A 13103-nucleotide genomic window follows, 5' to 3' on the forward strand; every position below is an offset into this window, starting at 1 on the left:
AATAAGCGGGACAACGAATCCGTGTTTCTCTCTCCCTAAAACCAATCAATAAAAATTAACAGCCCTAACCAGCTTGGCTCAGTGGATAGAGCGTCGGCCTGCGGACTCAAGGGTCCCAGGTTCGATTCCGGTCAAGGGCATGTACCTGGGTTGCGGGCACATACCCAGTAGGGAGTGTGCAGGAGGCAGCTGATCGATGTTTCTCTCTCATCGATGTTTCTAACTCTATCCTTCTCCCTGCCTCTCTGTAAAAAATCAATAAAATATTTATTTCTTAGAAATTAACAAACACAAAAAAACAAGGGTGGGGCGGCCGGTGTGGCTCAGTGGTTGAGCGTGGATGATAAACAAGAAGGTCACAGCTTGACTCCCGGTCAGGGCACAGGCCCGGGTCTCGGGCTCCATCCCCAGTGGGGGGCTTGCAGGAGGCAGCCGGTCCATGGTGCTCTCTCATCATGGATGTCTCTCTCTCTCTCCCTCTCCCTTCCTCTCTGAAACCAATAAAAATATATTTAAAAGAAATAAAAAAGCAGCACACTTGATGTCCAGCGGGTGTGGCTCAGTGGTGAGCGTCCACCCATGAACCAGGGGCCTCGGGGCTTCACTGTGTCGGGGACACCCAGAGGGAGCCGGAGTAGAGAGGGGCGCCGCCCCGGCTGCCTGGGCCCGAAGTGGGGTTCGAGAGTCAGTGCCAGGGGTAGGTGTGTCCGAGGGGATGGGGACTCGCAGGCCACGTGCCTGGCTTGGCATCGGGTGTCAGCACACACGCAGTGAGTATCAGAGGGCCGGGAAGCCACTCCGTCCTGCCCCCGGGAGAACGCCACTCTGGCCCACAAAGCCTTACTCAGGACGCCCGGCGCCCAGAACCGGGGCCCAGGCGGCCAGGACGCTGGCGGCCACGCACGCATGAGGCGCTGGCTCCGGGCGCCCAGCACTGGACTCCCCTGGGCTTTCCCGGCCCGAGCTCCGCCCCGTGGGCCCGGGAGGTGTGGGCGGGGCCTGTGGCTAAGCTCCCAGGAGGGAAGGAGGGAAGGACTGACAGACAGATAGGGCTGCAGAGCAAAGGGCTCTCGACAGAAGCCCCACGGTGGGGAGCAGGGGAGGCCCTTCGCCCGGCCCAGCGGCCGCCCCAGGAGTGGATGCCAGTGGGGTGCGGGGCGGGGCAGCCCGGCTGGCGTGACTCACCTTCCTCTCCAGGAACGAGGCGATCAGGCCGAAGTTCTTGGGGTGCTGCATGAACCTGCGGGGAGAGAGGGGTGGGCCTGAGTCCGGGCCGAGGGGGGCTCCCCGGCGGGGCGGCCGCCGAGCTCCCGGGAGCCTGCCATCTCCATTGGCCCGGCGGGGCGGGCACCGCCCCACTCGGAGCAATTAACCCAGGGGGGTGTGGGAAGGGCGGCAGGCGGGCCAAGGACTGCGAGAGGGCGTTGCTGGGAGTGAGTCACTGGTTTTAGCGCCTTTGAAAATATATTTGTTTGTCCTGCTGGAGGCGGCTTCCAGGAAAAATGAGGACATAGCACGCGGCTCTTCAGTGGGGTTCCCGCCCCCCCCCTTTTAAAATCTGCTTTGTCTCTCTCTGCAGCCGGGCCTGGGAAGCCGGCCGCGCCCGGCCCACGGGCCTCCCCCAGCGAGGCCACGGGTCAGGGAGCACAGGCTCTGACTGCCCTCGGGGAGGCGGGCGAGAGGCAGGCCGGCCAAGGAGGCGGCGAGAAGGGCCTGCAGCCAGAGGGGTGGCGGGAGCTGGCGCCCCACCAACTGGCTTCCTGGGAAGCCGGGGAATTACTGGGAAAGCGCGCAGCCAGGCCGAAACGTCAGGGCCACGGGAGCAGGCGGCCGGCCGGCGGGGGCGGGGATGTGGGTCAGGACTGCCCGGGCCCCAGGGAGGCCGGGTGGAGCCACTGGCCCAAGCCCAGCCTTGGCCCGGCCGTCCCCACGCGGTGCCCCGGCCCCGCGGCCGCCCTGGGGGAGAGAAGAGGCTGCCTGAGAGGCCGGGGCCTGGATCCCAGGAGGGCGCCTGGGCCAGCGCCTGGCCCTCCAGATGGCTGGGCGGGAGGCCAGAGGGCCCCTCCCCGGCTCCCCGACCAGACACCGGAAAATCCGGAATGGCCTCTTCTCTCCTCCCGGAGGAAGCCAGGACTCGGTGGCCGGCTTCCCCGCCTGGGATCCCGCCTCGGGCGGCTCGCAACCCTGGAGCGACTGAACGCCCTCCTTTTCCAGACAGACCGGCTCTGGCCCCTCCCTCTCCCGCCCCAGGACATTTCCTCCCCTCTCCCCCCAATCCTTTCTGCCGGGGTTTCTCCAGCAGAGCCGGCCCTAGGAGATCGGGAATGGAGCCTGGACATGGCCTAGGTCACCTGTCCACCTCCCCGCAATCCACACGTGTCCTTGGTCAACGATGACCCGGAACCGGCCGAGACTGGGAGCCTCGCGACAGCTGAAGAGCAAGGCACTGCTGCTCACCCAGTTTACAGATGGGGAAACTGAGGCTCAGAGACAAGGAGTGGCGGAGCCCTATGCCACCCGTGTGCGATTGTCAAAGGCCCCGAGCGCCCGCGACCAACCCCACTGAAAATGAGCCTCAACCAGGACCACAGTCCGGGAAAGACACGAGCCCCCAAACGGGCCCCGCCGGTGCGTTAGCCGCGTGACCCAGAAGCACCTTTTTGGGGGGAAGACGGCGTAAACCCACAGAAACACCGACGACACGGGGGGATCTAGATGCCTAACGCACGGCAACGCTTACTAGTAGCCTCCGACTGCTCTACAGTCGCGTGCCTTCGACGGGGGACGGGGGACGGAGGACTTGACTCCAGGGTGGAGCGGGCGCCCCCGTGACCGCGAGGACCCAGCAGGAGCCACCGGGACCTGGGCTTTTCCGTCTCGGAGCTTAAACCCTAAACACGCCGCGGGAACGGCTCCCCACAGCGCTACTTCCTGAGGAGACCGCGGGATCCGTGGGACCCGGGACCCTCCTCCTGCTCCGTCAAGTCCTGGTGTCCGTTCTGGCTGACCTGTCCGGTGCCCAACCCCCGACCTCCGACCCTGGGAAGGGCAGAGACTGCCCCAGGCCCGGCCCCACGTCTTAAAGGAACTGTCCTGCCCACAGGCCTTCCGCACGGGCAGAGGGGGAAGCCAGTGGCTAGGCTGGGGCCGTCTGTTCCAGCCCATGCCTCAGTTCCCTCCCTCCTGCCTCTCGGGGAAAAGATAAGAGACCCGAGAACACAAATGGGGGGCAGGGGGAACCTGAAGACAAAAGGAGGTGCAGTGACCAGGCTACACTACAAGCCACGGTGACAGGCACTGCTGGGAACAGTGGAAGCCGGGAGAGCCACACAGAAGGGAGCCGGACCCGGCCCTGCCCAGCCGGCCGGCTCAGGGGCTGAGCCTCGACCCACGAACCAGTGGGGGGCGTGCAGGAGGCAGCCGATTGGTGATTCTCTCTCACCACCTGATTCTCTCTCACCACCGACGGTTCTCTCTCTCCCTCCCTCCCTTCCTCCCTCTGAAGTCAGAAGGAACCGGCCCTGCCCACACCCTGACCTTGCACCTCTGGCCTCCGGCACTGAGATGACGCATTCCTGTTGCTCTAAGCGCCCAGTCTGTGGTCACTGTCCCGGCTGGGTCAGGGCAGGGCCCAGAGGCCCGCGGGCCCGGCCGCCGCCGCCGCCCCCCACCCCCGCTCGGCGCCAGGCTCACTTCTCGCGGAAGGTCTCCTTCTCCTGCTCGCTCCACATGTTCATGACCTGCCGGTCCTTGTACACCTTCATGGGGTCGTCCATGAGCCCGTTCATGTTGATGAACTTGATGCGCTGCTGGTCGGCGTCGTACAGCATGGGCGGGATCACGGCCAGCTGCCGCATCTGCTTCTCCAGGTTCTGCCGGGAGACGGAGGAGGGGCCCGGTCAGTGAGCGCGCGACGCCGGGGACAGGACGGGGACGGGGGCCCAGGTGACATGCGGGGAGACGGGGGGAGGGGGGGGTGGATGCTCCAGGTGAGAGTGGGAAAATGTGAAACAGAGAGAGAATGACGAGTAAAAAAATAGCAGTAGCCCGTGCCGGGGGAGGGGGATTTAAAGGCAGCCCCAGCCCTGGCCGGTGTGGCTCAATGGGTAGAATGTCCACCTGCGAACTGATGGGTCCAGGGTTCCATTCCCAGTCAGGGCACAGGCCTGGGTTGTGGGCTTGATCCCCAGTAGGGGGCGTGCAGGAGGCAGCCGATCCATGATTCTCATCATGGATGTCTCTCTCTCTCCCTCTCCCTTCCTCTCTGAAATCAATAAAACTATATTTTAAAAAAGAGAGAAAGAAAATAGAAAAAGGCAGCCAGACAGGCCTGCGGTGGTGGGCCCAGCTGTAAATTCGCTGCAAAGAGCAGCCGCCGCCCGTCCGCCGGGAGACGGGGCCGTGAATCTTCCACGGGAAACGCAGGCGCCAGAAGCCACCGTGGGATGTCTGGGGCGGCTGGGCCACGTGAGCTCGGGACGTGGGCCGGGCCACTCAGGCTCAGAGGGCACGGGGTGGGGGGGCTGTGGACAGGGTCAGAACCACTTGCTGCCCAGCCCTGGCGTCCAGCTCCCCCCTCTCCCCCACCTCCCGTGTGTCCACCTGGGATCAGGCCTGCACAGCCCATGCCTGGCAGGAGTCACCCATAATGCATTGGGGCGGCCACTCAGCTGGGCTCATGTCCCGGCCGTTCATCACCCACGTCCAGAGGCAGGCGGAGACCCAGCCAGGCCACAGCCTCCCTCATCCGACCCTCCGCTCGGTGTTGGTGCGTGTGTGTCCTGTGTGTGCGTGTGTCCTGACCCAGCTGGGAGAAGGGACCCCGGAGCCCCGAGCCGCCCAGCTGCCCGAGGAGAACACTGGGGGGTCACGGCCATGGTCATGGGCAGCGGCAGGACACCCCGCTCAGCCTACAGGGTTGCCTCCCTCTCTCTCCCCGATGGGGCCTGCGCCCCCGGCTGACAGCTCCCCGAAGGACGGGGAGGTCTCCTCCTGCCCAGCCTCCAGGGAGCCTCAGGGGGGCTGCGCTGCTATGGCGAGCCTCGGCCCCCTGGCTGCTGGCCCTGCGCCCTGAGGATGCCAGTGCCAGGCCCTGGGGATGCGGACCAGCCCAGACGTCCCAGGCCTTGAGGCAGGCAGGGGACCCAGGGGGAAAGGCCGCCCTCCTCTGGCTTCCAGGGCAAACCCAGCCTGTCCGTGCCACCATGGGACCTGCCTGTGGCCGCGGCGTTGGGCGGGGACTGGGGCAGACACACGGGTGCGGCTGTGGGCACAGGCACCCCGAGTTCTGCTTTCTGTGGGCTGAACGGGGTTTGAACAGGCACGTATCGTGCAAAGTTCTACAACGAGGGCCCTTTCCGACGGGCAGAGAGGGAACCACCTGAGTGGGAACCACGTGGGGAGCTTGGTGAGAGCAGGCAGGGCTGCGAGGCCTGACAGGGGGTGCCCGCCCGGTGCACAGTGGGAGGCTGGCCCAGGTCAGGGCCCCTGCCCTCTGGCTGCCAGTGGGACTTGGCCGACGGGCAGCACCGAGGAAGGCGGGGGTGGGGGATGGGGGAGATCAAGGTGCTTAGAGCATCTTCCCGATTCCCCAAGGTCGCAGGTTCGGTCCCCGGTCAGGGCACACTCAAGCAGCAGCCCATGAATGCGTCAGCACGTGCAACAACACATCCATGTTTCTCTCTCACTCCCCCCCAACTTCTCTAAAAACATCTAAGTAAATAAATTTAAAATTTACATCTTTTTTCTTAAATCTTTAATAGTTATTTATTGATGAAAGTATTACTTATGTCTGCTTTTCTCCCCCCTTAACCCCTTCTAGCCGCCCCCCGCCCCGCCCCAGGCACTCACCACCCCAATGGTCTGCGTCCCTGGGTTGTGCACATCCGCGTGCAAGTTCTTTGTTTGATCGCTTCCCTCCCTCCCCTCCCTGAGACTCCAGTCTGTTCCATGCTTCCATGTCTCTGGGTCTATTCTGTTCATTCGTTTATGTTGTTCATTAGATGCCACCTGGGGCAGGCGATGGCCACTCCCTGGTGTCTGAGCTCCCGCGCTGGCCCTGTCCCCACGTCAGTGACCCCCCTTGGATTTGCACCGTCCAGGGTGAGTCAGAGTCAGGGCCGCGGACTCACCTCCTGCTCCGAGAGGCCGTCGATGATCTCGGACACCTCGTGCTCGCTCCGGGCAGCCGACATGGAGAGCCCGCTGCCGCGCTGGCCCACCCTGCTGGAAGCCAGAGGGACACACTCAGGACCGGCCGCGCGGCAGCCCTGTGCGAGGCGGTGCCGCGGCTCAGACCGAGCCCACAACTTCCCCTGAGGCGGCCTGTGGGCAGCGGGGCGGGGCCAGGGCGCCCCCACCCACAGGGACAGCCCCAGGCCCAGGGGTCCAGGGCAGAGCAGGGGCCCCCCGTCTGGTCCAGGGAGGCCTGAACCCCAACACTAGCAGGTGCTCGGCCCCTTCTCTCTCTGAAATGCGCTCGAAGAGGCCAACCACGCAGATCCACGTGCCCATCCCGGCTCAGCCCACTGACCTGTGCCTCCGTTTCCCCCCCTGTAGCACAGGGTCCGTGTGGCACCAGCTCCCAGGGCCGGGAGGAGGCACCGGGAGACACTGCGAGTGTCCAACAGACAGTGAGGTCTGTCATCACTGCTCCTGGCCCATCACCTCACCTATGTCACTAAAGCGAACAGGACAACAGGGGGGCCGGAGCCACACCTCGCTGAGCACCTACTGTGCGCTGGGCACTGCCCCACAGGCTCTCACTCCATCCTCACACGGGGCCACAGCAGACCAGCTGCTGCTCCTGGCTCCTACGCCAGGCGGTCCTCTCCCCTCTGATCCACCAGGGGTCTCACACTCAGCGCCCTCAGGGGCCGCGCAGACCACAGCGAACGGAGCTGGTGGGCCCCAGCCCAGGGCACGCGGGCAGAAGCAAAAGCGCTTGCTCACAGGGACGCATGTGAGTCTCAAGTGAGTGTCAAGGCCCAGCGGGGTCCGAGTGACACATCCAAGGGCGGGCGGGGCCCCTGGGGCGGCCGGTGGGAGGCCCCGCTGCGCTCCCGCTTCCCACTGCGCTGCCCGGTTCACGCAGGCCGGGCGCCCGCTGCCCAGGCTCGCAGGCGGGAGGCGGGAGGCAGGCGGGGGGGGGGGGGGGGGGGGCGCTCACCTCTGCATGCGCTCCTGCAGCTCGCGCTGCTTGCGGATCTCCGGGAACTGCTTCTCGTAGTACTCGCGCACCTTGCTCTCCTTGGCCCGCCGCCGCGGGTTGTTCTCGATGCGCTCCACCTTCTTCTCCCAGGCCTCCATGAGCTGGTCATAGCGCTGGCAGAACTTCTGCTCCTGGGCACCGCGGGGGCAGGGGCACTGCTGAGGGCGCCCCTGCACCCGACCGCAGCCTCCCCTCCCGCCGCCGCCCACTCTGCACGGACGCACCGTCACACCGATGCACGTGTGCGCGCGCGCACACATATGCACACATATGCACACACGCACACACACATATGCACACACGCCCACACATGCATTCAGTCACACACGCACGCACGACCTCACACTGATGCATGCACACACAGCCGCACGTGCACGCACACACACACTGACACATGTGCATGTACACACACATGCATACACAGTCACACACACGCACGGCCTCACGCTGATGCATGCACACACAACTGCAGGTGCACAAACACACACACACACTGATGCATGCGCGCGCGCGCACACACGCATGGCCTCACAGGCACACACACACACACACACATTCAGTCATGCACAGTCTCACACTGATGCATGCACACACAGCTGCACATACACACACATGCACGGCCTCACAGGCACACACACACAGACGCACATGCACATGTGCACAGACACACAGATGCACACACACAGGCACGGACACAGTCACACAGACATACGCACGCAGGCACGGTCACGTGAGACCTGAGCAGACCCGGCCCCTGAAGTAAACCACAGGCTTCCCCAGGGCACGTGGTTCCCGGTCACCTCCCCCTCCCCCGCCCCGGGGCCCGGCCGCCCTGCCTGGCCTCCCCCTAGAAAGGCCTGGTCCCCTAGGGAGGCCACCAGCCGCGTGAGGCTGTTCCGTTCAGTCACATACATTTCAGTGACAGTCACAGCTCAGTCCCTGGCCCCCCAGCCACATGCCCAGCGCTCGGCAGCCTCCCGAGGCCGGGCCCGTCCGCAGCGGGCGGCGCACAGAGCCGCGTTCATCATCACAGAAAGTTGCACCAGACGCTGTGGCTCCCGGTGTCCCCCCGGCCCCCCGGGAAGCATGACCCCCTCTCTGAACAGTTCCCCGCCCCAGGCCCGGGGGGGTGTGAGGACCCGAGCTCCAACCATCCAAGACGAGGGAGTCCCCGTCCGTGTCCAACCGCAGGGCCACCTGCTCTAGGTCCTCGGAGCAAAGACCCCCACCCGCCCAGGACGGAGCTGCCCGGCTTCCCAGTCTCCAAGGTGACCTGCCGGCAGCAGGCGGGGAGCGTCTGTCGCCCGGGAGACCCCGGCCCCCCCACCTAACGGCTGCGGGAACAGATGGAGCAGCCTGGAGCCTCGCTTCAACGCCTCTCCGCACGTCAGCACCATCAGGAACCCCTCGTGCCCAGCCCTAGCCCCTTTGGCTCAGTGGATAGAGCACTTGCCTGCGGACTGAAGGGTCCCAGATTCGATTCCGGGCAAGGTCATGTCAACCACGCCCCCACTCCTGCCCTGCACTTCAGGCCTGCCCCCTACACTCTGTCCTATGTGATCCCGGCCGCTCCTGCCCCAGGGCCTTTGCACGTGCTGTGCCCTCTGCCTGACACTCCAACCTCCAGATCGTCACCGTCATTCCCACCTCAGCACTGAGGTCACCTCTCCTCACCCCTCTGCACAACACGTGTGTCTCCTACACTCAGCACCACGCCAGGCCACAGCGGGCGCTCGGTGGCTACTTCACTCAATGAGTAAGACAGGACTCGCAGTTTCACAACCGCCGTCCACCCTGCCCCGGCCCCTCTGGACACCATCTTGAGAAAAGAAAGGGTGGGAAGCCCAATGCCTTGTGCTCCACGGGGCCCTGGGGTCCCTAATGCAGCCCACCCAGCGTCCCAGTCGCCCAGTCTCTGGGCCAGAAGTGTCTCCTCTCTCTGAGGGCCCAGCTGAGGTCTGAGACCAGGGCAGGTGAGTCCAGAAACTGGCTCAGAGGGGCCCACGCCCTCCAGGGGTCCAATCAGGGCTTCAGGGAGATGGTCTGAGCGAGGGGAGCTCTCTCCTGGGCTCTGGAAGCCTCGAACCTGCTGTGGGAATTCAGGTCCCACCGGGAAACCAGTTTGTCAATGAATTAACATACAGCGTTGGGCAAAAAACGACTGCATAGAAATGAAGGTGAAACCTGATCGAGCCACTCCTGAGCTCCACCCAGTCGACTTTCTCGGCCTCACCAACCCCTTCCCTCTGCCCCATCTGAACCAGCTCTTCCTCCCTGCGGCGCTGAAAGGACACTAACGGGTAACGCCCCCCCATCACTGGGCCCTAACTTCCCTGAAAACCACAGCTGCACATGTCCCTGCCCACGTGCCCTCCAGGCAGGACTCCGAGCTGCCTCCCGGGCCAACCTCCAACCTCGTTTCTTTTTTTTTTTTTTTAAATATATTTTATTGATTTTTTTACAGAGGGGAAGGGAGAGAGATAGAGAGTTAGAAACATCGATCAGCCGCCTCCTGCACACCTCCCACTGGGGATGTGCCCGCAGCCCAGGTACATGCCCCCGACCGGAATCGAACCTGAGACCCCTCAGTCCGCAGGCCGACGCTCTATCCACTGAGCCAAACCGGTTTCGGCCAACCTCGTTTCTAAGGGTGCTTCCTGCAACCCCCATCCTCCACCTCTTACCACAAACCAGACCCGGGGCAGCCACGCCCCCAGCCCCACGGCTGTCGCTGTCCTAGGCTTTTCTTTGCAGCCTGGACACGTGGTAACCAGACGGCCGCAGCGGGCAGGGTCCCAACGGGCGTGGCCTGACTGGGCCTGGACTGACCCCACGGGGGCCGGGACGGGATGGGGTGGGGGCGTGGGGTGACTTACCCATTGTTTCCGGGCGTGGTTCCTCCTCTTGAAGTACAAGATCAACTTTTTCCGCATCGCCTGGTTTCTAGGCGGGAGGAGGAGAGCGAGGGGCGGGCGGTCAGCGGGCTCAGGTCTCCCGGCTCCTGAAGGGGCCCCGCTGGCCCCGAGGCGCCCGTGCCCGAACTCGGTGAGACGATACCCATTGCCCTCAGCGAGTCCCACCTGCCAAGTCCTCGTCCTCTCCCCCAATCCTGAAGGGCCCCCTACAATTGGGGTGAGTGTGGGCGGCAGAAAAGGGGGACTTAAAGGGGAGCAAAGCGTTGGTGGCTTCCTGACTCCCCTGGAGCTGCCACCACGCCCACATGCACGCAGCTCCCCTCTGCCCGTGGCCCACGCCGGCCGTGGACAAGTGGCCACGGAGACACACCCACAGCCCAGACCAGGAACACGGCCTGGAGCGCCCACGCCCGAGACCCACTCCTGCACTCAGGCGGGGCGGGCGCCTCCCTCGGCTCTCTGGGGCTCTTCCCCAAATCCGCAAGCCCGGGCTCCTCCCGGAAACATCAGACAAACGCCCACTGAGGGACAGTCTACACGCCCCTGCCAGCCCTCCTTGCACAGTGCCCGCCCCTGGAGCACCGCGGGGAGAGCCACGGGGAGAGCCACGGAAGGCGGAGGGACCGGCACCGGCTGCGGACTGACTGAGGGCCAAGGCAGAGCGGGAGGTGGGAGCCTGGGTCCGACCTTGGGCCAGAAAATGGACATTTGCAAGGAAACACAGACAGCCTGGCTGAGCCAACAGCATGGGCCCACACACGTGGGTGTCCGCACAGCGGTGGGGGAGATCCGGGACATTCTCAGAGCTGTGTTTGCAAGGCTGCTGTGAGGTTCGCTCTTAGGAGACGAGGAAACGAAGACTCTGGACCTTTGAGGAGACTCTGGCCAGGCCCTGGGCAGTTCTGGGAAAGGAAAGTTTGGGGCAATCCGGGGAGGCTGCCTGGAGGAGGAGAGGTTTGGGCTGGGGTTTGGGGAAAGCAGAGGTTCCAGGCTAGGAAGGAGTGACGGTGAATGTGGAGGGGTGAGGAGGGGCGTCCCTGGGGAGCCAGACCCAGAACTGGGGGGGAAAAGTCAGATGGAGACGCCAGGGCAGGACCGTGGGAAGAGCCCGTCAGATCGGGCGCTGGATGGTCCAAAGCCTTTTCCCCCGTGAAAGAGATGCTCCAAGGAGACCGGCTACTGACGGGCAGAGGGAGGGGACTCAACTAGGTCACTGGGCCAGAGGGGGCAGGGCCCGGACTGGAGGCCCCGGAGAGAAAACGGGGGAGGGGGGTGCGCAGATGGGGCTGGCCTGGGAGCTGGGCTGTGCAACCCTGGGGAGGTTCCTGAACCTCTCTGAACCTCCAGACAAGAACACAAAGACCTGTGAACAGTCACCGGGTCCCCGGCGACCTTTCCATCCGCACGGCCCTGGGCTGCCCATCAGCGGACCCCCCAGAGGAGGCAGGAGGGGGAGGAAATCGGGCTGCGGGGCCAGAAAAGCGGGGAGCCTACAGCACACGGGAAGCACACACAGGACCCGAGGGAAGAGGGGACAGAGGGACAGGCCGTGCCCGGGCTCGGCCACCAGGCGCGGTGCAGCAGGCGAGGCCACGGCAGGACGCAGGGCGGCAGCAGTAACTGTCCCCATGGGTCAGTCCCACCGAATCGCAGGTGTGTGTGTTTTTAAATATATATCCTCATTGATTTCAGAGAGGAAGCAAGGGCGAGGGAGAGAGAAACATCCGTGATGAGAGAAAGTCATGGACCGGCTGCCTCCTGCACGCCCCACACTGGGGATCAAGCCCACAACACAGCCATGTGCCCTGACCGGGAATCGAACCCTGACCTCCTGGTTCATAGGTTCACGCTCAACCACTGAGCCGCACCGGCCGGGCTCGCATGCGGTTTTCACGACACCAGCACGTGCAGCCGAGCCCTCCGGGCAGATGTGCAGAGGGAACCCCTCCCTCAGCAGAGCACCCACCTACTCCGCTCAGGGTTGTCGCCAGCCCCGCCCGCTGCTCCCCCAACGGCCGGAGGGTCTGGCAGGTCCCCACCCTGGGGCCCAGGCAGCCACCCCCCACCTCACCCCACCCCCGTGCGTCCGAGGCAGCAGGTGGCGGAGGGAGAGCAGCGGAGGGGGGTCCAGGTGACCTGCAGGCACAGAAATCGCCCGCGCGGCAGGAAGTCAGGCGTGAAATTAACTTCAGCTCCCGGCCCAGCATGCAGACGGTGAGAAATTAAAGTGACAGCGAAGGTCCTTAGGGAGGGATCACCTCCCACCTGGGGGCACTTAGAGCAGCAGGAGGGCGGGGCCTGGGAGGAGGCGGGGGAGGGGGGCCGGGTGCACAAGGGGGTCAAGGGCGCGAGGGGGAGCCTGGTGAGGCCCTGCATCCCCCCCGCCGGGTCCTCTGCCCTATCAAGCTGTCGCCACCTGGCAGCGAGTCATTCCTGCCTGCACCGCTCAGCACCAGGCCTCGCTCCCGGCGGCCTCCCTGGCTCAGAGCGGGGCCGGCACCCAGCAGGTCCTCCAGACACTTTGTGGGAAGAGGGGCGGACGAGCAGCAGCCCTGGGCATCTGCACAATCAGAAGGACAGCCCTGGCCGGCCGCCCAGGGGTTAGAGCATCCGCCTGAGGCCTGAACGGTGGTGGGTTCGATTCTGGTCCAGGGCATGAACCTCGGTTGCAGCCTGGATCCCCAGCCCTGGTTGGGGTGTGTGTGGGAGGGAGGCAACCAACCGATGTGTCTCTCTCACACCGATGTTTCTCTCTGTGTGTCTGTTTCCCTCCCTCGCATTATCTCTAAAAATCAATGGAAAAATACCCTCACTCAGGTAAGAATTTTTTTTAAAAAACGGACAGAAATCCCAGAACGCTTCCCACGCGCCTGACACGGAGCTCGGCGCCTCAGGGACAGTGAGTCCCTGAACCCTCAGCAGCCCTAGGAGGCAGGCGCTGTGTCATCCCCATTTCACAGACGGGGAAACCGAGGCAC

General features: G+C 64.5%; 1 protein-coding gene across 1 annotated transcript in view; it reads right to left on the reverse strand.

Annotated features, from left to right (window-relative positions):
• The window catches only part of NCOR2 (nuclear receptor corepressor 2), a 135374-nt gene that overhangs the window by 58909 nt on the left and 63362 nt on the right, over positions 1-13103 (reverse strand). Inside the window, exons 9-13 of the mRNA XM_081113870.1 lie at positions 10087-10153; positions 7169-7341; positions 6132-6225; positions 3694-3872; positions 1186-1240 (exon numbers count right to left, since the gene is read on the reverse strand). Coding sequence (XP_080969996.1) covers positions 1186-1240; positions 3694-3872; positions 6132-6225; positions 7169-7341; positions 10087-10153 — 568 coding nt within the window. The remainder of the gene's footprint in view (positions 1-1185; positions 1241-3693; positions 3873-6131; positions 6226-7168; positions 7342-10086; positions 10154-13103) is intronic.

The sequence above is a fragment of the Myotis nattereri genome, assembly GCF_964212035.1.
Source record: "Myotis nattereri genome assembly, chromosome: 19".
Classification (NCBI taxonomy): Eukaryota; Metazoa; Chordata; class Mammalia; order Chiroptera; family Vespertilionidae; genus Myotis; species Myotis nattereri.